Source organism: Rissa tridactyla, chromosome 11, assembly GCF_028500815.1.
Source record: "Rissa tridactyla isolate bRisTri1 chromosome 11, bRisTri1.patW.cur.20221130, whole genome shotgun sequence".
Classification (NCBI taxonomy): Eukaryota; Metazoa; Chordata; class Aves; order Charadriiformes; family Laridae; genus Rissa; species Rissa tridactyla.
The window spans coordinates 20,134,056-20,160,880 of NC_071476.1; the positions used below are offsets into that span (position 1 = coordinate 20,134,056).

General features: G+C 51.9%; 1 protein-coding gene across 2 annotated transcripts in view; it reads right to left on the minus strand.

Annotated features, from left to right (window-relative positions):
- Positions 1-2,799: 2,799 nt before the first annotated feature.
- Positions 2,800-26,825, minus strand: part of PCDH1 (protocadherin 1) — a 55,975-nt gene continuing 31,949 nt past the window's right edge. Inside the window, exons 5-6 of one of the 2 annotated variants that reach the window (XM_054217426.1) lie at positions 7,778-7,820; positions 5,688-5,816 (exon numbers count right to left, since the gene is read on the minus strand). In XM_054217426.1, coding sequence (XP_054073401.1) covers positions 7,795-7,820 — 26 coding nt within the window. In that variant the 3' untranslated portion in view covers positions 5,688-5,816; positions 7,778-7,794. Of the gene's footprint in view, positions 5,817-7,777; positions 7,821-26,825 lie in introns of both variants that reach the window. The other variant, XM_054217425.1, reaches the window with a different exon arrangement.

Here is a 26,825-nt window from a genome sequence, read left to right on the forward strand (position 1 = left end):
GGCAGTACTGACTGGGAACCCTTGTGTCGAAACCCCAAGCCATTCTGGGCAGCCACAGCATCCTCACCAGCAGCATCCGCGAGGCCCTGTCCCACCCCAGTAATCGATGTGTGCTGCCATGGAAACCAAACAGTTTCCAGACCAGCACATAGCTGTCTGGATGTGATGCTCAGGGCTGTGCCAGAGGACCAGGAAGGTTCACTGCACTGGGGTGGGGCAAGAGGAGGGCAGAGGGTGCCGAGGTGGGAGCACAGTGGAGCAGGGAAGGATAGGCAAGGAGGAACTGGAGGATCTGGGGGAGTCGGTGGGATGGGGCATGCTGGGGGGGCAGAGAAGGGTAGAGCAGAGGAGGGGAAGGAGGCACAAATGGGGAGCACAGGGGTTCTGCACAGACTGGGCTCACTGGGGAGAAGGAGGGAGCATGAGGAACAACTGTAGGTCATGGCACAAGGCCAGGCGTGTTCAGGAGGGACAGGGATGTCATGGGACTGTGTCTCTGCCTGGAACTGTCACCATTTGGTGATCCCAGTTATCCCAGGGGCAGGTGAGTACTGACAGCTCTGTGTGGGTGCTACCTGCCCCCCCTGTGCCAGCTGTAGGACTCTGGAACCATCCTCAACATCTGGATCCTCTTTCCCTGGCATGAGCAGGCAGCAAGGCCGCTTGGTTCCCCGGGACCCCTGGAGATACATCCCTGCTGCCCAGCTGTTGTGTGCCTGCACAGAGGGGCAGCTGAGAGCCCCCCACCCCCTAACCTGTGAGGACATGATCCCTTGGCAATGGGGGGCATCAGTTCTCCTCTACATGGCCCAGAGGAGAGCCCAGGGAGAAAGGAATGGTAGAAAAGGAGTCTCTACAAAACCCCCACTGACGGGACAATGGTCTACATCTTCGCTTGGAAACTCTTCCTTCCCAGGGACACTTGCCGGTGTCTTCCGAGCTGAGGGTGAGCCTTGCCTTTGCCTGGTGCTAAGGCCGTGGCAAGCCCAGTGCCTGCAGCTCAGCAAAGACAGAGGTATGGTGTTGTGTGCGAGCCCAACACGGCCGAGACACATAGCACCCATACGTAACCCGACTAATGAGGGAAGCATCTCTACCCTGAGCTATTGATCTTGCCTAGCACAGTCCTGCACAAAGGCGAGCAGGAAAACACAACAGCCACAGCTGAGCAAGATCCCTGCAGCTGCGGTAGGAAGCAGCCACAAATGTGGCCTGGTTTGAAGTGGCCCGGCTGTTTCCAAAGGGTCTAAACTACCTAAAAAAAAATCAACCATGCTTGGTAAAGGAGATGGTGAAATGGTGGGAAATGGCATCGGGTCTCCAAGGAGCAGTGATGGAGGTGGGAGGGAGTCTGGAGCTGGTTGGTGGGTCTTTCCCTGGTTTCCACCTTAGCTGGTGACAGGCACAAGTGCAGGCAGCTTTGCGGCTGAAGATGTCTTTTCACTGAAACATTTTGGTTTTAAATAAAGGAGACTGGTCAGCGTCAAACTGCTTTGTGAGGTTATCTTACTCCTACCTGTGCAGAAACATCCTTAAGCTGGAAAAGAGGAGTGGGGAGACAAGAGCGGCCACGCCAGGGCTCCTTGCACCTGAAGGAGGGCAGCAGGAGCAGGTATCTCCCCACACCCACCAAGGCTCTTCACTGCCTCCATGTGCTTTCTTCCCTGAGAAAGCCCCAAGCAGCCCCCAAGGATGCGACACGTAAGAATTTGTTAGGCACAGGCACCCGGGTTTTCACACTTTTATTGTAAAGCTTTAGGAAGGGCTAATTACAATGGAGTTGGTCATCTGACAGCTCAGCAAACAAACAGAACAGGAGAGAACGGAAAGGGGATCACGACGGTGTCATGCTCACTGCTCTGAACAGAAAGAATTACAAGGGAATCAATTGTGCTCACAGCGCCCGGGGAAAACCAAGCCCAAGGCCCAAAGCCTTCCCCGCACAGGGAAATGCATCACACATTGAGAGCAATACAACCTTAGCAAGAGGCATTGCCTTAGACATAGGTCACCATCTGAAAAATAGTTGGGTACTTTACTCTGCCATAGGATTTCTCCTTTAGAAAAGCTACACCTGCATGTACATAAAACTGTACAAAAAACAAGGCATCACAAGCAAGGAAATGAAATCTCGTATAAATAGAACCAACACTGAAGAGCTACAAAGGGGTCACTTAGATCCTTCCCACGCAGCCCGCCTGCTCCCTGGCTTCCACCTTTGGTTTTACCCCTGGCTTGTCCTAGTGCAGTGTGAGATACAGTGAACCCCTCCACAGAGGCATTGAACCCCCCTCCTCTTCCCTGTGCTTGTCTAGACTGGAGCCCGTGGGGAGCTTCCCCCTCCACGTGCACAGAGGCTTTATCCTTCTGGCTTATAATTGTGCAAATGAGCTTCTTTCCAACAGCACCTCTTCTTCGCCCTCCCCCAGGACTGATCCCCAGTGACACTGTCAACTTCACCCTGGGACAAATCCCCAGCACCCCCTTTCCCAGGACCAATGTCCAACGCCTTCTCCTCCCCAGGGACCCATCCCCGCTGCACCCCACAGAGTCTCCCACCCCTTGGCACCCCACCGAGGACCCAATCCCACTCTGTTCTTCCCCACAGACCCGCCCTCGCCCCCCCCATGCTCCCCCTAGACACCCATACCCTCGCCACCCCCCAGAGACCCCCTCCCCACTGCGCTCCCCTCCAAAGACCCAGCCCCACCATCCCTCTGTGCACCCCCATGAGAATCATCCCCTCAACCCTCCCTCCCCATGGTACGCATCCCCAGCACCATCCCTCCCACCCTTTGGGGACCCCCACTGCACTCACCACCCCCCTTGCGCCACGCTCGCACTGAGAACATCGCCAGGTGCTCCAGGAGACAAGACAGCAACTCCAGCCTCAGGGCTTCGAGCTTCAGGGTTCCTCTGGTGACCCCCAGCAGAAGGTAGGGAGACCACCTGCAGGCAAGGGGCCGGGGGAAGCTGGTCTTGGACAAGCACCCCTCAGATGTAGCTACGTCGATCTCCCAGGGGGTCCCCAAGAGGGGCACTGGACACTGCCGCTGCCTGAGCCAAGGGGAGGCGTGAGCAGTCGAGTTGGCAGTGGAGTCAAAGATCCTGGCCAACGCGGCCAAATTGCACATTCTGCCCAGTTTGGCCCTGAAACTACAGAGCTACAATAAAAACAAGTTCAGGAGCGTGACCTGCTCAGGCAGCCAGGCCAGGGGAATGCGAGCCCTGCCGGGTGGCCACCACGGGCAAGGGTAGAGCAGGAATGCCTGGACGGGCGGGTGGACATCCACCAGGAGCATCATGCCTGCCTTGAGGGACCCCCAGCCGGTCGGTGGGGAGCAGCAGCAGGAGGCTGGGAGGAGGGTCCTGCCTCCTCCCAGTGGCACCCCGAGGTGCAGGGGCTGAGGACAATGCAGTGTGGTGTGGTGCCGCCGGGGGAAGGTGAGGAGCAGGGCTGGGGCACGAGGGAGCAGGCGCGAGCAGGCACCTTCTGCCACCCTTCCCTTATCACCCGGGCTCAGCTTGCACCACATCCCCTCAGGTCAACCAGGGAGCTGGCTGCATCTTGCCACTGCCACCGAAGCAAAGGGAGAGGAGCTGCTCAGAGAGAGGGATGCTGGACGGGGGGAGGAGGCTGGGTAGGGGGTACCCCAGCGCACTGCACCCCAACAGGCACTACAGCTATGGCAGGGCAGTTTCTGACCCACAGTGGCTGGGGTGCCCTGTCCCTGCCGTGTTCCCATGACAGTCGAGCCTGGCAGAGCCATCCGTGAGCCCCGCGGTGATGGACCACGTGGACCGAAGATGAACTGCGGGGGAAAGCGTCCTACAGTTACCACTGGCCTCGCTCCCTAAGGAAGATCCCAGAGATGAAGACGATCGATGCGCGCGCGAGTACGGGAAGAACAATGGTGCAGCACAGTCTCTCCCTGCATCCTGGCGGGGGAGGACCAGGAAGGGCTACCCAGGAATGAGGCGTGAGTCCCCCGCACCCCTCCTGCCAGGGGTGCACATGGAGCCCCCCAAAACAGGATTGTGGCCCAGCTCCCAAGGGAGAAGAAAGGCTCAGGAAAGCACCCAGGCATCCCCTTCTGGGGAGTACCTTAAGGGGCGAGGGGCCCCTCTCCCCACCGCATGGGCAGCGTTGCCCTGCATGGGTATCCTGCAAGGGAGCTGAGGATGCCGGGGCCACGGGGATCTGCTGGGGAGACCGGTTGACCTTTGACAATGGAAGAGAAAGCTGGATCCCGTGAAAGTGGCCCTGTGGCCGAAGGGCAGCGGGAGTCCAGTGGGCAGGGGCTCGGTGGCCCCCGGTGTGACCCTGAGACAAAGCTCCTCCTCACAAAGGCAATGGTGGCTTACAGGCGGACGGGATGGAGGTCGAAGGCATGGCACAGCCGGCCTCATGGGCATCCCCTGCCCCGGAGGAGGCACAAGGTGATGGGCTGAGACACCACAGCCGATGACGACCTCCCTGCCAGCAGAGTCAGAATGAGGGCTTCTCCGGACCCAGCCGGTCCCTTCACTGGGGGCTTCCCCATCCCTCCTCCACCCGCCGGGTGCAAGGCCACCACCAGGGAACCTCCCCCCGCAAAGCAGACCCCGCCTATGGCACCAGGCAGTCCCTAGGGACCCTGCAGCTTGTGGGCACAGTGACAACGTTCATAAAGAGATCCAGGCTGAAAAACAGCAAAGTCCCTACAGTCCGGCTAGGATGCTGCCCCTCTCCTCCAGCTCCCCAGCTGCTGTTTCAGGGACTGGTCACATCTCTATTTACAATATAGAACATGAGTGTGGGCCGGACGCTGCGCTCCTGCGGGCTCTTCCACGCAGCAAACCGTTCAAAGCTGGAACTTGCTCCCTGTGGTTTGTTTGTTTTCTTTTTTTTTCCTCTTTTTTTTTGTGTTTTTTTTTTCTTTTTGTTTAAATGTCTTTTGTTTCAAGGACAATAAAAAGTTTTGATCAGGCAGGACTTGAATGTCATTCCTAAGATTCGTATTTACAGGAGTCTACAGCAAAGAGACAGGCAGCTTGCTCCCCGTGCGCGGGGACACCCCTCGTCCTATGCCCCAGGAACTCCACCAGCTCTGCATGGACCTTTGGTACGTAAGCCCTTCTCCCCAGCCATGCCCTCCGCACCAGGAGCCTGCCCAGCCCTCCCCGGCGACACAGCAGTTCGGAGACATGCACCCGCAAGTGCTTGGAAATCGGGTTTCGGATGCTTTCATCCTTCCCACCCACCCCCGGCCCCAGGAAACAACAGATTAAAAAGACGCTCCTCTCATCCCTGCCTTGCCCTGCCCTGCTGTCCACCGAGCCCACTGCCTGGAGAATCGGCCGCTGGAGCGATAAAGCATTGAAGTTTAAAATGTTCCTCTGGACACTGGCCTCAGAAGTGTGTCTGCTCCCTGCCCCTCACGCCCAGCCTCACAGGTATATCTCCCTCTTGGTGGTCTGGGACGAGGGGGTGGTGGCTGGCTGGAAGTCCGAGGTCTGGGTGAGAGGAATTTCCTCCATGGGAGAGTCCTTGCAGGGCTCATGGCTACTATTGGAGAAGGCACTGTACGTGGGGAGCAGGCGAAGGTTGGCCATTTTGGTGCTGCGCTCTTCTGAGAGTCTGGGGCTGCCATTCCCGACTTGCTCTTGACTCCCTCTGTCTTGGTAAGGCACAAAAGTGGAGAGTTTGAGGGCGTTCTTGGGCCTGCGGCTGGGGGAGGACTGGCCGGGCATCCAGCAGGTATCGGAGTGGCCGAACTCTGTGCACTCCCGGGTACAGGTCCCAGTCATGGCTACATCGGGCAGAGGCCGGAGGTCTGCAGAGAAGCAAGCGAGAACATTGTTATGCACACCCGGGTATCACCGGCTTGGGATGTCAGGATGAAGCACAGGGAGAAGCAGCAGAGCCTGGACATCTCCATCCTACCCGCACCCTCCCACGGTGGGAGGGGACAGCTGGACCCATGGCCACCCAGGGAGATGGACCCACGGCCACTCGGGGATCCAAGGCAGAGCTGGGAGGGGAACCCAAGGCTCCTGGCAGCCATTGCCTCCCGTCCAAGCTCACAGCCCCAGCTCCCCCTGGACAAGCATCTTCCCTGCAGCAGGTGCGTGCAGAGAAATGGGAGGCAGAGCACGGGGCAGAGCTCACTGAGCCTACCCCCTTTGGAGATGAGCATTGCACACGAGGGGCTCCACAGCCTGGATTTGCACAGCAGGAGACAGGCTGCCACGAGACTTGTCACCCCACAACTGTGGGCACCACCTGGACCCTGCTAGACTCCAGGAACTCCTTTGGTCCAGCACCTTTGGATGTCACTGTCAGCTTCACCATGCAGAGAGAGGGAACAGCCCTAAATGCAGCCAGGGTCTTCTCTGCCCTGAGGTACAACCATATTTCCTGGGCACCATCCTTAGGCAGCCCTGCCCTGCTCACCATCAGGCATGCCAGGCCACCTGCAAGCCTCCCTAAGCATCCATCGGCAGGAGCCCCAAGCCCAGCCAGAAGCCTCAGACATCATCTGGTCTCCTGTGGAACCTGAAATCCCTGAACACAGCAAAAAACACATGGGCAAATCCATGTCTAATCCCAGAGAGGTTGGACATATCTGATACTCATGAGTCCCTGTCCCAGGAGCATCAAACACCTGCCCCTGAGAGCCAGGTATCTGAGGGCATCAATAGCTCCCTGCTCCTGGCACGGTCAGGAAATTCTGAGCACCAGCTACACCAGTCCCTGGTCTGGTGTCCTCACATACCAGCTACTGCCTACCCCAGACACTACAAGACCTTCTTGAGCCTTGGCCATGCATCCTTTATACATGGAGTAACTGCCACAAGTCTTCAGAGGCCGAAACTTGGTATTTCCACGCAGACATGAGTGTTTCTCTAAAAGCCATCCCAGACACAAGCCATTCCTTGACATCTACCGCAACTTGGGACACAACATAGCCCCCTGTCACTGCCCACTACCATAAGCACCTGCTGGCAGATCAAGCCTGGTGCTGATGCTGGGATGAAAGGGGAGGCTGCTCATGACCTTGAGACTGCTCTGACTTTCAGACATCTGTTCTGGTTCACGGAAGTCCTCTCCAATTCTCCACCCAGCAGCTCACTCACTGCATTGCTGACAAACAGCCCTGCAGGTGGGTGGAGGGAGATACTAAGGAGCTCTGGGGACTTGAGACATATGGGGCTTTCACCAGCTCAGGGGAAGCCCCTTTCCAGCAGATACACGCTGGTATGCCTAATCCCCTCCTCTCGAAAAAGGACAGACCCACTGGCATTCCCTCAGCCCTGGGAAGAAGCAAACCAGAGCCATTCACACTGTGCTGGGGGCTCTGCCCTCATCAGCACATCCCACATGCCACCAGTTCAGGACTCTCAGACACAGGCATCCGCAAGTCACTCTGGCACAATTTTCACACACAGGCAACCCTGGGATGTGAGGAAGGTCTCTGCAGGAGAAGGCTCCATACAATGTCGGGAACGGTTGACAAGGGTCATACAAGACAGCTAAAGAGACGGGCGTGGAAGAAGGGGCAAAGTGAGCAGTAAACCAGTGCGTGAGCATATCTTGCCCTGAAGCAACCCCCAGTGACTGTATCACAAATTCTCAGCTCAGCTTTGGGGGCTGAGGCACCCCAGTTTTTCCCCTCTGGTTCCTGTGGAGGCTCTTGCATCCATGCTGCTCCCCGTGCTGGGAGCCGCCTCCCGTGTCCCATCCCCTGGCACACAAGTAAGCTGTGATATCCTGGCAGAAGCCATAAGGACATACCTCAGCGCAGACCCCCTTCACAGCCTGCTCCGCTCAGGGGACTCTAATGAGGAGCAGAAAAAGGACGAGAGGTTCACATCATTGCACAGTCCCCATCCTCCACACCCACCCTTAGGATCCTTCTGGACCCTTCAGCCTCTGCCAGCCCTCCCCATAGCATTGCATCGAGCCCCACAGCATCCCTCTGGTACCCACTGCCTTCAGGAGTCCCTTGGCCTCTCCCGGCCCTGCTCCAGCCTCCTTGAGGCTGCTTGGCCACCACTGCCGATCTCTCACTAGTTTCTCCAGCCTTATCCTGGCCTCCCTGGAGCCCACTGGCCCTTGCAGGATTCACACGGGAACCTGAGGCAAAGCTTGAAGCCACCTGGCTTGTGGCACCCCAAGCCCCTGCGTGCAAAGGGACTGGGTCTGTGTGCCACATGGCAATGTGCACACACGCACACGGATACAGCCCAGTTGGATGCACGCTGACGTGCTCATGCACCACAGACGGGCACACTCAGATGAATTCGTGCGCAGGGGACAGCCATGCTCACGTTGCAGGGTTCAAAAGCAGGAGCATCACAAGGGACAAGATGCCCACACAGGCCAGTGTGAGGGCACAGCTTGCCTGAGCAGGTCTTTGGGGTCATTCTCAGGGCTGGCCACAGGCCAACTGTCCTGTTTCCTGAGCATGGTGAGGGAAAGTTGCCTCATTTCTTTCTCCTAGCTACAGATAGAAAGCAAGATACAACACCAGAGGCAAGACAGCTCAGTTTTCATCACTGCTCTGTGCAAGTTAAAGCAGAGACCGGAGCCCATGTCCCAGTGATCCACCAGGTCTTCCTCTCAGGTCAACAGGATGCCCCAGTGGCCACTGGCCTTGTCATTTTAAGGTTGTGTTATGTTGTCTTTCACTTCTGTTCAAGAGGCAATATCGCTGTCTCTCTCTCTCATCTACTTTCCGGCCAGACAAACAGGAGGGCTCATCATCATTTCCACTTCCAGAAATGCCTTGGTGCTCTGCGCTCCCAGGTTGGGGAGTAGACAAGGGCCACCTCTTCTTGCTCTGGTGGAAGGTGCTTTGCGGAGGGTACTGGCGGGACCGAAATAAAAGCTACCTCTCCAGTGAACAAAGCTATGGTGATTTCCTCGTGCCAATGGCGGCTTAGAAATCGCAGGATCAAGCAGGAACGCTGTGTTCAGAGTCTTTTATTCTGCTTTTCCCATTGTCTGTTTCTGGCACTAAAGTCTTTTTCCAGCGTTGTCCCTTCGCTTGCAGTGAGATGCTGGCATGGGAGCTCTGCCACTAAAGGAGCGTATTATGTGCCATGAACACAACCCGCTCTGCTTTAAGAGCTCGGGAACGGGGCAGGGTGTAATTCCTGAATAGCTGTGATTTAGAGCAAACACGACCCTACAGCCTAATTCTCAGCACACGCTGGTGGTTCAGAGACTTCAATGTGCCTCCGCAGACAAGCAGAAATCTTCCTTTGAGGATAAACTCTGGTGGAAATTTTACCCACAAAATGCTGATTCTGGATGCCCTTCAGTGTGGTGAGGAGGCAGAGCCCAAACCTCACCTCGGGATCAAGGTGCCCACTTCACCTTACAAAGTGTACTCGGTGTGTCAGATCCCTCCCCCACCCCAGGAATGCAGTTTTGTGGCCCTGAACTCCTGAAATCTGACAAAGTTCCCAGGTGATGAAGAGTATGGTCATGCCTCTCCAGCATCTTATTCCTCCACAGCATCCTGGCCATGCAAAATAAAATCTATGCCTGAGCAGCTGCCATGTTTTCCTGAGCTTTGCCCTCTTGCTGTGCTCCTTCAGAGGGCTGGCTGTTCCTGTTATCAGCATTTCCATGCCACAAGGCTGTACTTCACTGCCAGGAGGGTTGGGTGGTTGTTTGGACATTCACAGTCCTCACAGTCTTCTGGCTCCCCACTTTCTACAGCTTTGCATTTCTCTGGCATCCTCTTGTTAGCTGCCTCCGGGCTGCTCTGCCTCGGCACATTGCATAGGAATGAATCCAGGGTAGTAAAAGTCGCATCGCTTTGAACTCTTCAGATGAAAAGGGGGCACGGTTGGGGCTTTACACCAGGACGAACCCTGGGCCCTCCTTCTGGCTGGAAGGAGGGGGAAGTTCTCTGGAGCCACGGCTCTATTCTGGATGCTGGCATGGTTGTTCTCGTCTCCTGACATCCAGGGCACCTCTGCTCTTTGTGAAGGAGACTGTGCCAGGCTGTCTCCTCTGGGAAGAGGCACATATTGGTGCCACTGCTAATTATTTCTCTCTATATATCCCCATGCAGGGCAGGAACACATCTTGTTGCAGCCACTTGCAAGGGCTCCTCTAATAGTATTATTGCTCTTAGTGGGGAATTTCAACAGTGCACTTAAGTACTGTTAGACAGGAGACAAAAGCAGGCTGCCTCATTCAGCACGCACTTCTGTCTCCTGCAGTAGATGTGCAGAGGTTCACTCGCCCACTACAAGCCAGGTAGCTTCAAGCAGAAGCCGAAAGCCAGCCTCAATCACTTTTTTTTTTTTTTTTTTTGCCACCATCTGCAACATCCGCAGTCTGGTTTGGTTCTCCTTGTCTTCCGTTCGCGTCAGACATCAGCACCGTATGCGTGGTGTACAGCGGTGGGCGAGCAGGGATGATGCAGCACAGGGGGCCAAACCTTGCGGGTGAGGGGATGTAGTGCAGACGCTCTGGGAGGGAGGACAGTGGGACTGTGGGGATGTGACACAGCAGAGCACGGCAGAGGACGCAGAGAAGCCCGGGAAGGGTGGAGGAGGGAAGCGCAGCATGCTAGGAGGGACTGGAGAGGTTCAGCACTATAGAGAAATGGGGAATATGAGAGAGTGGGGAGAGCAGCTTGGAGGCAAAGCAGGATGCTTTCCTGAAGCGTAAGATCAGAAAGACTCCTCTTCCCTATCTGGTGGCACGGGGCACATCGGCCACTAATTTCAACCAGCTACCCCTGTTCAGAGACAAAAGCACTGTACCTCTTTTAGCCTTGGTCAGGGGGTAGGAGGGTGGAGCACGCCCCACGCTGCAAAATGAGGGCTGGGGTGCAAGGCGCTTCTTTCAAAATGTCTGCCTTTCAGCCAGGGAAGGATGCAGCGTTTCCAGCACAGGCAGCTTTACCACCTCTGTTGCCCTGGTGTGGACACCTGAAAACATCCCTTCTCCCACACTGAGCCCTCAGGGCTCTGCAGATCACTCCTGGGACACCCTTTACAGTGGTGACCTCCCAATGACATCATATCCCAGCAGCACTGTTCTCCCTGCCTGTTCCTACAGCATCTGTGTGATGGGAACAGCCTCCCTGGCGCTGCTCTTTCCAATTGTTCCCTTCCTACAGCACTGCTCCTGAGAGCAGGCCCAATTCCCCAACTCCACCATAGCTTACTGGTGCCATTCTCCTGCACCATCGCTCCCTCCAGGTACCACTCCCTGGAGTGCTCACACCTACAGGTACCGTCGTCTACAGCGCTGTTCCCTACAGGCACCATTCCCCTACCGCGGTACTGCTGACAGGTACCATTCTCTCCCATGCCACTCTTCTCTATAGGTACCACTCCCCTACAGCGCGACTACCTACAGGTATCGTTCCCCTACAGCGCTCTTCCCTACAGGTACTGTCCCCCATGGCGCGGTTACCGAAGGTACCACTCTCCCGTGGTGTTGTTCTCTACAGGTGTCGTTCCCCCGCAGCGCCGTTCTTGGGAAGCACCATTCCCCCACGGCGCTGCTGCCTACAGGTACTGGTCCCCCATGGTGCCACGTCCTCCAGGTGCCATGTTCTGTGCTGCTGCTCCCTCCAGGTATTGCCTCCCCCCGCTGCTTTCTTCCCTTCAGGCACCGCGGCTCTAATGGTGCCATTTCCTCCAGGTACCATGTTTTACAGCGCTGTTCCTTCCAGATACCACCCCCCTGTGGTGCTGCTTCCTCCAGGCACCACTGCTTCATGGTCTGCTCCCTCTTCACTATGCCCTAACAGTACAGCTATTTGGATAGTGTTACCCCAATATCCCATTTTCTTATACTGGCAGCCCCATTGCTTTGCTATTCTATTCTATTCTATTCTATTCTATTCTATTCTATTCTATTCTATTCTATTCTACTCTACTCTACTCTATTCTATTCTATTCTACTCTATTCTACTCTATTCTATTCTATTCTATTCTACTCTACTCTACTCTACTCTACTCTACTCTACTCTACTCTACTCTTCACGTCTTTGCAACCTGGCAGTGCTAGGATGACTCCCTTGTACTATCCCACCCCTTAACTCACCCCTCTGTGCCTTTCCCCTACAGCAGCACGCTGGACCCAGTAGCCCGGAGGAGTTCCCCTACATCGGCAGCAAGAGATGCTCAACAGCCCGTCCCCAGCTAGCCAGCTCAGCGTGGGCTTCCTTTGGTGTACAGGAGCTCGGTGGCTCCTTCCCAACATACCTTCCCCTCGCTTTTGGGAGAGGGGAGCTGTGCTGTAGGTGGCTGTGGAGCCGTGATCTCCTTTGCAAAGCCCAGAGACAAGGTCCCCCTTCGTGGTCCACAAATGAGGTGGGCACAACCAGTGTGTTATCCCCAGCAGGGAATGCCCACCCTCCAGACACAGGGGACCAGAGCGGGCAAGCTCACCTTCTGCAGCTCCTCAGTCCATCTCCTTTCTGGCCCCTGATTCCCACATCACATGTGGACGTGACCAGAGCCCTCTACCTCCAGAGCAGCACAAGCACAACACCAATTTCACTTTCCAGGCCTTGGGGAAGGCTGTTGGACTGCTGCCCATTTCCACAGCAATGCTCCAGAGATCAATGAGTACAGAACTATTGGAAGCTGAAAGCACAAGCAGAGAGCTCCCCGCAGTCCATGTTAGTCCCTATTTTTCCTAGACTGAGCTAACATCATCCCTACAACACCCAGGCAGACGGTTTGCAGGACCATTCCTAGCACTACAACACCCAGACAGACGGCTTCGGGGACCAATTCTAGCACTACAACACACAGACAGATGGCTTTCCAAACTTAACACCGTCACTACAGCACGCAGACAGATGGCTTCTGGTATCTGAGACCGACCCGACACTGCCCATAAAGGTGGTTACTGCAGTCCAACGCCACACCTACAGCTCTCAGGGCAATAATGAGCAACACCCGCTCTTACAATAAATACCGAGAAACATCCTCAGACTCGTGCCAGCACACAGATGGATTTCTCCTAGGCACCAAAGTCAAGAGATATAATGTGCACAGCCATTTCCTCCAGACCCTACAGCACTAAGCATCTCTCCCCTCATGCTAAACAATAGTATCTAAACACCAGTACAGACAGCTTGCTCCAAAGTTAATGGCCTGTCAGCCCCCAGATGCATGCGCGGATCAAACCATGGCCTCTGGAGTATATTACAACAGCACACACTAACTGCAGCACGGAAGCAAGTGACTTCCCAGATTCCGCCGAGGGTATCACAGCAGAACCAGCATGTAACTAATGTGGACAGATGCACCCACCAGCCTCACCGGCACAGGTAGCGCTAAACCACTTTGTCGGCAGCGAGGGCCTGAGCCCAGGCTCCCAGAGGACGTGTTCTTCCCTCGCTCGCCGTAGCTGGAGCTTGAGGGACCACCTCCCCGCTGCCGCTATGCCTGCAAACTGCAGGCGGCTGCACGACGGCGGCTGGCTGGGAAGCACAGGCATCCCACAGCCAGATCGCCACAGCAACGGGAGGTGATCCGATCTGTACCAGCAGCAGGAGCACCCAGATGGATGGCTCTGGACATTGATGGTGTTCCTGTAGGGACCAGGCAGGGCTCAGAGACAGACTATGGCACCCGCAGGACTCCCAAAAGCACCATCTGCCCCCCCCACCCCAGCTTCGCTGCAATCCCTGTGAGACCCAGTGAAACAAATTCAATCCCGCTCTAACAGATTTTGTGCTTGTGGTGCCACTTACATGATCTCCCACCCTGGCACAGTGGGGCTTCAACCTTCGCTGGACTATAAAAAGCAGAATTATTACATTAAATTACTGAATAATTATGTTAAGTACTACCTTAATAGGATTACGGGGTTCAAAGGTCAGGAAATGCCAAAATTAGGATTGTCCGTGCTGTCTTAATGCACTTCGTGAAAAGTCTGCTTTGTGATGCAGACCAGAATTATGCTCTGGTGGAAATTATTTTCCCTGGGGTCCCTTTGTGCCACTGGGGAAGAGGACAGAGCCACCTGGGAGATATACCAGGCTTTTCAGGAATAATAGGCTTTGCCAATGAGACTCTACCCCACAGGCTGCAGAAATTGGGGAAGGTACAATGAAAGGCTCAAGAGACCACAGAAAATTACTTCTCTAAAGCATGGGGCTGGAGGAAAGGGGGGTTGCTTTACTATTGAGAAAACAACTAGCAATTTCCTTTCCTACTTCCTTCTGGAAGTGAAATATCTGGACAGATTTTAACTGCCACTTTTTTAAATATCTGTTAAGTGGCATATGTCCACTATGAAAAATCGTGTCCTTGCAGTTAAAGTTTGCCAAAACTTCAAGCAACTGAAAACAGTCAGGTAATGAGCATTACTGGGCAATCCTCTTCACCCACTTTGTATTAAACACAGCAACAAGTCTAGCTCTACAATGAAATCCTGTTTCCTGTAATATCCAAACACTGTCCTCTGGCCAACCAAGAACTTCTCGTGACACCTACAGACAGCAGATATTCAAAAAATAACCACCAGAAAGGACAAGGAGTCACACAATAACCAAACCAAACCATGCAATAACCGAACCATCCTCCAAGTTGTGTGATTTTTTCCTGCAATATCCAGCCCAGGTGAGCAACTATTTCTCTAGTACCTTCAGGAGTGCATGAAGGTCTTGACAAGAAGTTGTGGGCAGCGGAGCAGCCACCTTTCTTCCCGCCCTGGCAAGGGGGAGGGGCAGGTAGGAGCACAGGGCTCTTCTGGCTTTTGAGTCCTCTCTTGCAAGGGCTAATGATGGTTATGTAAATTAGCAGAGGAACACCACCTGCTATCCCCAGGGGCTGTCAGCTCATGCATGCCTTGTATGCGCATTCCTGCTACGCAAATACCTACACAATTCCTCCTTCCACATTCCCACCTTGCCTTTGCTGATGCCTCCAGTGCATAGGATTTCTCCCAGCCCCTCCCAGTGGGGGTCCCAGCCTGGGTCTGTGGGGCTGGCCTGTCCCCCTGTCCAGCCAGAGCTCCCCAGGGACACAGGGATGCATGGCCCAGAGCCTCCTGGCATCCACCAGGTACTGGTATGCTGCCAGACGATGGGAGGGGGGTGACCAGAAGGGGCTGGGCCACAAGGGCAGAAGCAGTGACACCCATGCCAGTGAGAGCTCTGGCTACCCACCGACCCAGCTACTGGGTTTCTACAGCTGAGGCGCCCTTGCCCAGCCCGCCGGTGCATTGCATTCTCCAGCTGGGGTCTACTGCACCTGGGGGAATGGCAGGAGAGCTGAGGTTGTGGTCTTTGGGGCACCAGGTCCTGGGGAGCTCCTGGTCCATATTATGGGTTGCTGACACACTGTGGTCCTTTTACCCCACCTCCCTCCTCCCCTCCCAGATCATCACTGAGACACATAGAATCATGGAATCATTGGGGTTGGAAGGGACCTTTGAGATCATCGAGTCCAACCATTAACCTAACACTGCCAAAACCACCACTAAACCATGTCCGTAAGCACCACGTCTGCCCGTATTTTAAATACCTCCAGGGATGGTAATTCAACCACTTCCCTGGGCAGCCTGTTCTGATGTTTGATAACCTTCCTGTGAAGAAATTTTTCCTAATATCTATCCTTAACCTCCCTGGCACAACTTGAGGCCATTTCCTTTTGTTCTAATGCTTATCACTTTGGAGAAGAGACTCACCCCCATCTCGCTACAACCTCCTTTTCAGGTAGTTCGTGGCTTCTGTAGGGGACGGGAGACTTGTCCCATGGCTCCTGCAGGAGGATTGTGCCCTGCGCTCCTGCCACTGCTCGAGAGGCTGGTGATACAGGTCTGCTTGCAGTGAAGGCCTTGGGGCAGCAGCGAGGACATGTGCAGCAACCCACACGCCCCAGGTCACCCCACAGCTGCCAGGCACAGGATGTGTTAAAGCAGCAAAACGCTTCTTAGGGAAGGAACTTGAGCTTTACCTTGTGCCTGAGCCTTGGAAAGGCAGGGATCTGATCCTCTCTGACCCAGCCCCTCTGCTCAGGCACAGGGTTTGGGGGGAGCGCACGGAGGGGTCCCCTCCAGCCCACATCCCACACATGCTTCCAGGGGAATTGCAGCCCCCCATCTCTGAGGCTGGCCTCCACACCCTCCATCTGCTGCAGCCCACCGCTCCAGCCAGCCTCCCTCCAAGGGTTAATCTTCCTCTCTAGAGCTTCTCAAAGCTAATTAGAAATAGCCTGGGCAAGTGTGGTGGCAGACACCGCTGCTGCACTTATCTCTCCACTTCCGGGGCTCTGTCCTTATCATTTAATTAAAGCTGCAGCCGTGCTTCCCTTCCTGGCAGCAGCTAATCAGGGAGGGCACTGGAGCTTGAGGCAGCCTTTGCCAGTTCGCCAGGGAAGAAGCAGGAGAAGGGCAGGGAACATGCCCCAGGAAGGACAATAAAAGGGAGAAGAAGATAAAGAAAGAGTCCCTTTGTGGTGGCAGCCGGGGGACAGGGAGGGCAGCGAGGGATCAAGCCTCAGCCTCAGTGCTAGTCTGCCAGCCACGGTGCTGTGCAGGGGGGAAGACGCAGGGCCCGCTCGGCTCTGGATGGACTTCTGCCATGTCAGCCTAGGAGTGAGCCAAGAAAGCTGCCTCCACCACAAGCTGACTCCATCTCCCAGCAGGAACAGGACCCTGGACCCTCCGCTCCAGCCCAAAGAAGCTCTCCCAGCAAGGCACACTGAGATGCACCCTGACACCAGAGCCCATGCATGCCACGTGCCCCAGCAGCAGAGCAAGCCACACTCAATGCTCCCATAGGCAAGGAACAACCCGTGCCATGCAGTACCCAGCATCCCAAAGAAACGTGGGGACCCCCAGAGTGCTGGGGAAGGACCATGTCCAGGAGGGATGCCACCAAGGAACAAGAGTCATGTCCATGAAGCAACAGGAGAGATGTCCAAGACGCAACAGGAGAGATGTTCAACAAGCAACAGCAACTGCAGCGAGCTCCTGCACCAGGTCTCTGAGGGAAAGCAAGGATGCATAAGCCCCAAGAAATGCTGTTGTTTGAAGGCCACACAATGGTGTGTGGGCGCAGCTACACAGGGATATGTGCTGGCATACATTCAATGAAAGACTCAGCCATTTTGGGGCAAACAACCCCCCACCGACAGCTTCCCTGCCAAATTCCACACCTCTCTTCCAAAGCATGGTTAGGCTAATGGGTCTTGAAAAGAAACTCATAACCAGTTTGTTAGCTGGGCTGAGACAGCATGTCACGTTCTCAAAAAACAGCTGGAACACCTCTGCTAAAACTTAAGAAAAAAAGAAAAAGAAATCATCCTGAGGGACACCCAGCATGGAAAATTGAAGTTTTAGTGTTGGAAATCTGCTGAAGTGACAAGCAATCGAGAATAAGTCTGTATAATACAAAATGTCAAGCAGCCTAAGGCTGCACAGTCTATATAATGATCTTCATTGCAGGTTCCAAAAGCTGCTCTGAAGGCGCAGCCTGGTTGAGATGTATGCGTGTTCTTGGCATGCTCTGAGTGGGAGGAACAGTGCAATTGTTTTCAGCCTTATGCCAACAATGTCCTGTCCTTGCACTGATCCTGCAAAGGGTGGTCTTCTCCCACCGTTGCTCACCTGCTAGCTCCTCGGTCGTCCTACTGTCCTAATCGTATGAGCAAGCATTAACGCGTGATATTTTGACTTTTTTTTTTAATTAGTTTTACCAGCAAGACCAGTTTTCTCGCCTCACCTACAGGCTTGTGTCGGAGCGGGCAGTCATATGCGCAGCCTAGGAGTGTATTGCAAGGTGCGCCAGTTCATGTGCACGGGGACTCAGGAATACGGGTCTGGTTTTATGAGCACTCTCTGTGTTTCCTCCTTGGTGGCTGCCTTTCATTGTACGCTTGTATTAAAGCTCTTGTGTCAAGGAGAATGGACTGGCATACGCATGTCTGCCTTTGAACAAAACCATTGTTAAGCTCCATCAACAATTTAATAATCTTTCACTAGCAGGACAATGGATCGGGGGAAATTATTCTTGCAGGGGGGCCAGTAGCCACACAGCAAAGCGTTGTTCGAGGCCTTTGAAGTCACATAGGTGTTTAACTGACAAAAGAAATCACAACTTTATGAAAAGGGCTTGCCTCAACAAGGGGATTGGGAAACAAAGAAAACCAAGACCACTCGGAGAGAAGCAGAGCAGGGGAGAAGGAAGAGCCCTTGGAAGAGAGTCAAGCCAAACCCCAAGGAAACTGGGAGAGGAAATGACAGTATGGATTTGCATGCATACGCTTTGTTTTCTTTCCACAGATCTTTCCTGGGCTGTTTAAGAGTAAAGTGAGCACATTCACTTGTCATTTCAGCTTTTTTACAGTCTGTTCTGACTGTAGAAACATGCTGGTTGCCTGAAACATAATGCCGACATTGAGGAGGAAGAAGACAGATCCTTGCCAGAATTTGTGGTGAATATTTGAAGGATCAGGGAACGGGCACTAAACCCAGGACTGATGGTCTTGGGCTGCCCTGAGGAGGAAATGGCTGTCTGCTGATGGAGAATGCACACATAGACCCGGACACCACACCCAGGCACAGAGAACCAAATGCACATGAAATCCAACGTACAGCAGTTTTGTGAGCATTAGACCGGGGGGTATGGTCATGAAAATTTGGAGGAATGATCCAACAATCTGACACCAAATGAGGGTGCCTGACTGCTGATTGCTTGAAGATCAAGAGCAGCCCACGCAGGAGAGCCTGAACTGCTGAACTACCCAGCCCATTTCTCTGCAGTGAAGAGACATGCCATAAACCCAGCTGAAAATGCACGTTATTGACACCTCAAACACCCACAGACTCAGAGGCTGAAAATCTGCAGTGGAAGCTAAATGGGGAGAGATTTTTGTGGCTGGCACGTGGCAGAAGCAGCATATGCACTGGTCAAATCCTCCTGTGGTGCAGCCAAAAATACGTGCCAAGAAATCAACCCAGGTGGTTAACATTTCAGAATTGAAGCTCTTGCCATCTTGCTGGCCTGATTCCCCACTGAGGCATTGAAAGGATTTGAAGTGCTGATGGCCATGGCTGGGGAGGAGTCACCTTCTCATGTAAAAGTAGGAGGTATCGATGCCAATGCGGCTTGCTAAAGGTGCAGCTCTGAGCAAACGGGAGGATATCCGTGTGCTGGATGCAAATGGTGAGGTTTGGGAATGGGGCAGACTGGTTATGGTTTGTTTGGGAAGACACAGGAAAAAAAAAACAGATCCTAGTGAATACTGCTCTGCCCTATATTTGTTATTAGGATGGCAGAAAGGCGTTCCTGTGGGAGAGTGGAAAAAAGAAGGATAATCGCTTCCGATAGGGAATATCAACCTCCAGCTACCCCTGGGTGCTGCAGTTTACAGACTGCTGGAGGTTAGATGCAATAAAGTTTGCACCACTCAAGGGAGACCTGCCAACAGCAGTCCTAAAGGCGCAGAATGAATAAAACATGCTTTAAAGAACAAGCGAGGATTAAACCTGCTGCCTAACATCCTGGCAGGACAACGGGGATACATCATCACCTTGCATTAGAGGCAGGTTGGCAAAGGGGATTTGCCAGCTCTGTCACCCCCAAAGCACAGCACAAGGGAACAGCAGGATGATCACGAGAAGATTTTGATTTCATGGTCCAACAGAGATGTATGAAAACTTCCAGAATCAATCCAAGGGCATAATTTTTACAGATTATTTTTCGAAGGGGAGAAGACGGTAATAGCAGGTCTGCTCCTTGTGCATAGTCCATAGCAATAGAAAATTTGTGTGTGGCATTGAGTAAAGCAGCGGTGTACCTGTTTGAAAGAGCAGCTCAGAACAGAACAGGTAGAGAGCTCAAAAGGACCTGTGATTTGAGAGGTCTAGAATCAGCAATTGACCCTCTGAAGGAAGCCATTAATCATCATTAAGGAGGTTTATGTCCCAACGGACCAAGAGGCACAACAACACCGGTCTCGTGTCCTATGATGTGGGTTAGCAAAGATAAAAAACAGGGCTTGGAGAATGAAAAATAAAATGCATGTGGGCAGCAGGGTTTACCTGCAGCAGGGAACTGCCTGAACACGGGAAGGGTTCGGGATCCAGCTGCTGAGGGAAACTGATAGGGCGAACAATACCTTCGAAGCAGCATTGTTTTCAGGAAAAGGCAAGATATTTGCCTTCTCTCGCTGATTTATCTGCATCTCTGTGGGTGCCCCTTCCTGTGTGGCTAATAAGCGGTAAGACGCTAGACATGGAATACACAATTTCTTTTGCTTTTATTCATTTTCTTTCTCAATATAATAAGTCTTGCTTTTGTCAAGGTCCCTGTTGTCTGGGTAATTTCATCTAGAGATCCTCAAGGAACAGAGATCTCCATATCCCTCAAAGTTTAATATCTTGGTTTTAGCTGGCATATTTTCAAGCAATAACTTATACAGCTGAAGAAGAAAAAAAAAAGATTACTTATGTCTAATTGGCGTTATACTAATTACCAGCAAAATACATCAGGCAAATATCACATCTACTCACTCTCTGTCATTTTACATTCCCTACTCCATCTTCTCTTTCCTCGGTAGCTATAAAACAACACGACATGCTGTTCTGACACTTCCCTGAACAAAGATCGTATCCTAACCCTCTCCTCCTTTCTCTCGCTGCCTCCTTGTTTTTTCATTTCCAAGCAAGGTCGTTTTAAAGCAGACACAGACATATAACTGATTGAGAACTGATGGCTTTATGAACTTGTGCCCATTTACTCCAGCATCCTGTTCCTCTCTCCCTGATCCCTTCCCCAGCCTCTCCCAATGTTTCTTGTACAGACGGTTTATGTCTGTTTTACCTTTACCTTACCTTAAGAACGTTTTACCTTTTATATCTGAATGAGTATATGACTACAGATAGACTAAAACAGGGACACACATCCTCTCACACATGGGCCATCTGAGCCAATTTATTCCTGATGCACAACAGTTTTGCTGGTTTACCCTAAATGATTTTAAAAGTTAAATAAGTTAAACCTGATAATGCCCATCTTATGCTAAACTAAGGGTCCTGAATGTAAGTCTAAGCATCTCTGGGGCCCACCAAGAGCACTGTCCTCATCATGCAGCTCATTTTGAGGTTAGCCTGCTTTTGCCCAGTGCAGAGCACCTCTCTGACAGACAGAGCCCTGGCACAGTTTGGGGGTGAACACTGCGGAGGAACCCTTCCCAATGGGCAGGAAGGATGAAGCAACCCCGACTGAAAGAATTTAGCCGAGTGGACATGAGCTGTGCTGGGGCAGTTGGCCTCAAAGCCCAAGAACAAGCTCTGGCTATTTGTATTTAATGATACAACAGTGGGAAGAGCACCCATGTAGGACTCGGTATCCATCAGACTCTGGGCAGTCCCGTTCTTCCATCAGTGAGGTGCAGCCCTCTTTTCCCATGAGGAGCACAGCTGAAGCCCGTCACAGAGATTATCTGGGAATTCTGGTACCCAGTGCAAAGACAGAGCCCCTTCTCCATGCCCCTGTGGTCTCCAGTAACAACAAACATGGACAACTTGTCTCTGCATGCCTCTGAGACCTGTCTAGATGTGCCTGCCTGGGAAAATGGAGCCCGCCAGCTACAAAGCGCATAATTTTCCCCCATTTCTGCTTGTTGAAAGCCTGTCGTCCTGCTGAGACAGAAGAGAGGGCTGAGGTGTTGGAAAGGGAGCCCAGGTCCAACCACACTGCCCGGGGAAGAAGGAGCTGACCACCATGTGACTTCTCTATACTGCTGTTATGTTGGCCCTGAGCAGACTGCATGGTTGCATCAGCTCACATGAAATGAGCCCTGGTTCCTGCAGGGGAACCTCAGCTCTCCGAAAGGAAAGGCACATGCAGGGGCTGATACGGTTAGATAACCTCTGAGTCAAAGCAGCCTATCGTTGGTATCTCTCGCCAGATGCCATGACTAATGTTAGATTTATGGAGTGTCCTCTCTGCAAGTAAAGCAAAGAGCTAGCGTTACAACCACTTAATGGAGGTGACTTCAAATCAGGATGGATGAGAGCTTGTGGGAAGGAGACAGGAGGAGAGATTCATTGATAGTGAGAGCACAAAGGATAAAATCCTGGGGAAGAGCGAACAACTGAGACTGACATTTGACCTGTCTCAATAGCAAAGCCCACATTGATTTCACTGAGGACAGGAATGAATCCCTTATCCTCTATCTCATGCCTACGAGAGGGATTTTCCACCTGAGGGATCTACACCTGACCAATCCTTCAAACTCAGGCACATGCTATTTTTATGAGAAAGAAAATGCAGTGCGAAGTCCTCAAGAAGCTCAAATAGGAGACTTCATAAGCTTCCCTAGCATTAAGTTTGAATCCCACACTAATGCAGGTCCCTTTACATGGGAAGAGGTACTGCCAAGCAGGAAGGTTTATAGAGATATTCAGGAGCATTCAGAGACAGATGAAGGGGAAATAACTGAGTTAGATCACACAGGAGCTGGAAATGGCATGTCAAATTACTTCAAAAGGAGCTTTCTAAGGAAGCAGGTCTTTGAAAACAACAAATAGTCTGGGACTGCTGAGGGATCCTAGTTGTCTGTTGCTTTTACACTGGGTTGCTTTTTCTGGCTTAGACGTATTCTAAACCTGAACGCCAACCTCACCCGGCTGCTCACTGCCCCTCTGCAAAATCCCTGCTTTCTGCAAGTTCAGCTCTTTGTGGAGCCACCGAGTAGTCAGGTTAGGAAAATTGCTCTGACTGAAGAGTAATATGGCAAAAAAAAAAAAGATCTAGCAAAGCTTCAGTCTTACCAGCTCGTCAATCCAGTTTGCCATGCAAGCAGACAAACAGCTGTGTTGGCACAACAGAGCACATGGCACAGGGACAGTGATGAGCAAACCAAGACAGCGAGGAGGGGAGCTGCTGATTTTGGCACTCTTGCTAACAAAACACGGAGGGTGCTGGCTGTGGTTAACAGGTTCATCAACAGAAACGCTCATAACTCAGCTGCTGGCCCTTCCCCATGGATGTCACATGGGCCATCTGCAACTACTCCAGGGCACCTGTCCAAAGGCAGGACACTGGGTCTCAAGCCCTGTTCAAATGCATATTTTAAAGTGTTATAGGAAACCCAAAAGAAGAATCTGAAGGAGCTTCATCCAACCCCTCCTCATTCTGAGGAAGTGTCCTCTCTGGAGAGCAACATGGTACAAATGAAGAAGGAACCCCCCCTCTTGTTCCTCTGGAGGATCTAATTAGTGAACTTGAGTTGAACCCATGACTAGTTTGAGGATGACATAAACTACTCTTTGGAAAATAGACTTTATACCAAAGAAGGGGTGTTTAGATTTGGTCCTGATAAGAATAGCTGTGCATGACCATTTGCATGACCATTTTCATGGGCATTTGCATGGGTATTTGCAACCATTGCCAGGCAAAAGCAAAAAACGAAAGTCCTGTGCGGACTGAGTGGCAGCAACCTATATCTCATCTTGTAGCCACCTTGTGAAGGTAATGAGTTCCCTGTTTTAATGCCACTAGGGCTGCAGGAGCGCATGTCCTGCCAGGTGAGAGCTACAACCCAGCCCTGGGCTTGCTGAGATGAAATGGTGGTGGAAAGTGTGCCTGCCCTGGACTGGAGGAGGTACGTGACAATGCTTGGTCTCCCTAGTCTGGAAGACTGGGAAATCGTCCTTCCCCTGTGAGAGTAGAAGTCATCTTCCCTGCATAGGCTCATTTATAATTCTTAGATAAAAATTACATGCTTCCTCCTGTTTGCAGTTGGTTCCTATAAGTCTCGAAGTTTGCTGTGGAGCTGACCAAGCCTAGTGAACAGGGGAGAGTGATTCCAAAAAGCAAGGTGACTTTTGGGCTAATTCTCAGCACGTTTTCCAAGCCTGTGTTCTCTGCAGTATTGCCCAGTAAATCAGCAAATTTAGAGCAGGGTCACCTCCCTGAGGTGTGCACTCACAATAGTGCAGGGATAGGCTCGTGTTGGGTAGGGCTTCCAAATGGAAGAAAGAATAAAGATTAAGAAAAATGACAGGATTTTCTCCATCCAGTAAGTTCAGAGCAGGAAGAATGTGAAGGACATAAAAGAAGGGAGATGACATTCACTAATTTTCATCGTCTTGCCACAGACAGCAAGAGAGAATGGAAGATGTTACAGCCCAGACCAAAATCACAAGGAATAGCAGAAAATTAAAAAAATTCAAACTCGAATGCAGGAGGTACACATACAGCCATAGGGACCTATACATTCTCCAAGAGAAGGCACGTTCCAACCGAAATATGAAGCTTTTTATCTCTTGAGCATTAACTCAGAACAATTGTCCTGCCTAGATTTTTCATAATCACATAATGCAACTACAGTTCAGGGACAGAAAGGGTGAAAAAAGTCATCAGAATCCAACAGAGAAATTTGGGTCCTTCAAATAACTCCTTTAGAGATGCGCAGGATCTGCCAAGGATCTTTGGAGAACTTGAGGACAATCTTACATGTGCACTACCACATAATCCTGTGAGACAAGAAAGACACTGTCAAATAAATTATTAAAGCTATTTTGGACAACCTCTGAAGCAAGTAGCATCCTTCTTAGAAGGTCTTGAGAGGATTAAAGGCATTCTCTGTAGCTAGTGGCAATGTACTTGTTACTCAGCCTGGGGAAGAAAAAAGACCTGTACCCTGTTTACCCTGGGATCTTCGGTACAATTAAAGAAGGTGACCTGGTTGACGTGTCATGCCACAACAGCTCTGACCTAAATGGCTCTTTTGTAAGAGAGTTTATCCAGAAACGGGTACTGGAAAATAAGGAAAAGAAGAAATAGGGTGAGAACAAGTTTGAAATTACAGCTCAGACAGAAATGGCATGTTGAAACCAAGATGGTGTAATCCATGACTATTTGCAATCTGTCGGATGTTGTCCCTCGTGATAAGAATCTTTTCCCACATCCCTCTTCAGTAGCGATTAGGAAAATCAGAAGCTGTCTTTGGGGATGAACCAACATTAAGTGAAGAAATAGAGAAGCTTGTGATTTCTTATGAAGAAATAGAGATGCATGTAGAGCTGAAGATCACTGAGAAACCCAGACATAATTCGTAGAGGTAGATGAGATGCAGAAGACGGTCACAGAGAGTACGCATAACCTTAATAAGAGCAGGATTTGGAAACTACTGGTAATGACAAAACATCTGCAATAAGTAATTCCAGCCCTGATGTCAATAGTCAGTGTTAAAACGGAAAGGGCTGCAAATCAGTTAAAAAAATCCCACAGTGTCTCAGCTAGAGAGGAGTCCAAGCACCAGTCAGACCCAAGCCAATGGTCCTCAGCTGGTCAGACGTGTGACCTGCTGGTTCAAGGAGGAGAGTGGTGCACAGTGCCAGAAAGAGACCGTCTTCCTTTATTCCACACACAGCAGCACTTACCCTCTCCTACACCATACCTTCAGGTTTCTCCCACAAGGTGTGAGACCTTTCAGTAACAGAAGAGGTCTGTGTACCAGACATCCTATCTGGGCTCACCGGCGTTTGACCGGGAATGGCACAGAGCTAGCTCGAATCCCACATCCCAGACAGCAGCCCAGTCAGAAGCATTCCTCAGCACTCTACAACAAAGCAAAAATGCTGCAGGGTACAGCTGAAAAAAAAATCCCCAGACTGAACATGTGCCTGGAACACTTTCTGCAAGACAAAAGGGACATTTAAAGATAATGCAAAAAAGAAGAATAGGTTTTAAGATTTAGAGACTTCACTCTGCCAGAGGAGGAAGCAGAAAGTAATTTTTTTGTCCCATCTGCTGGCTGGAAGGAACTGAACAACAATAGCAGTGAGAACCTTAAAAAGAAGCTCATGACAAGACTGACACTAGGCAGAAGACAGGAGATAGTGGCTGCCCAGTGCTGCAAATCCATCTCAACAGCATGAGCAGTGAGAAGGAATCATTGGCCTGGCAGTCCTCTTCTGGGCCACCCGCCTTCTCAAGGTGCTGTGAAATTGCAGGGTGGACACGCAGCCCAGTCCTAGCCAGAAGCAGCTCTGTTTCATGCGATGGACACACATGCCTGTCGTGAGACTATGAAGACAAAGACTAGCAGTCACATTATCTCTGTGCCTGGTGCTGCTATGGATGCCACTGAGTGCTGCGGGCTATCTTCTGGACACACCACACTGCTAAAAGGTTGTTGGCAAACTGGCAATCATGCAGAGAAAAAATGCTATGAAGGAATGGCAGACTTGAACTATAATCAGAAGTGTAGCGAAGGGGAGCAGGAGGAAAAAAGTCTCCCCAGGCTGCCTTTGCAAGGGTTGCCAAAAAGCAGCACAAAGATCCAAGATGTGCCAGATGTTGCCGCTGCCCAGGAATGGGGCTGCAGGTCTGTGGTGGCGTCACGAGCAGATGGCAATGTCTGGGAGGAGCCCAAGGAAAGGTAGGAGGAAAGGAAGTGAGACCCAGCTGCCAAAACGTCTTGCCTTGGCTCACAGTAAGGAACTTGATTCGGTTTCTGAGTGTATCAAAGAGAACTTTAAATGTTGACTTGCTTGCATGTGATCTACAAGCACACATGAAGTGCGGTGTCTTCTAAGATTATAAAATTCAATGGAAAGAAATAGGAGCTAGAGCAGCATAAGCAGAATTTAAGTGTAGGCTTGTGAAACTGGGGGCAGAGAGGATCTACTACTGGAAGGGCTCACCAGGGATCTCACACACTTGCCACAATTTGCAATTTGCTATCAAAATGGGATCTTTCCAAAGGAGTGCTCCTTATCAGCCATGGTGAGATGCAGAAATCACAGGGTGAAATTTTATGGCCTGTGTCACACAGGGGTTAGACAAGCTGTTTCTTCTGGCTTTACAATGCATCAATCTAACAGC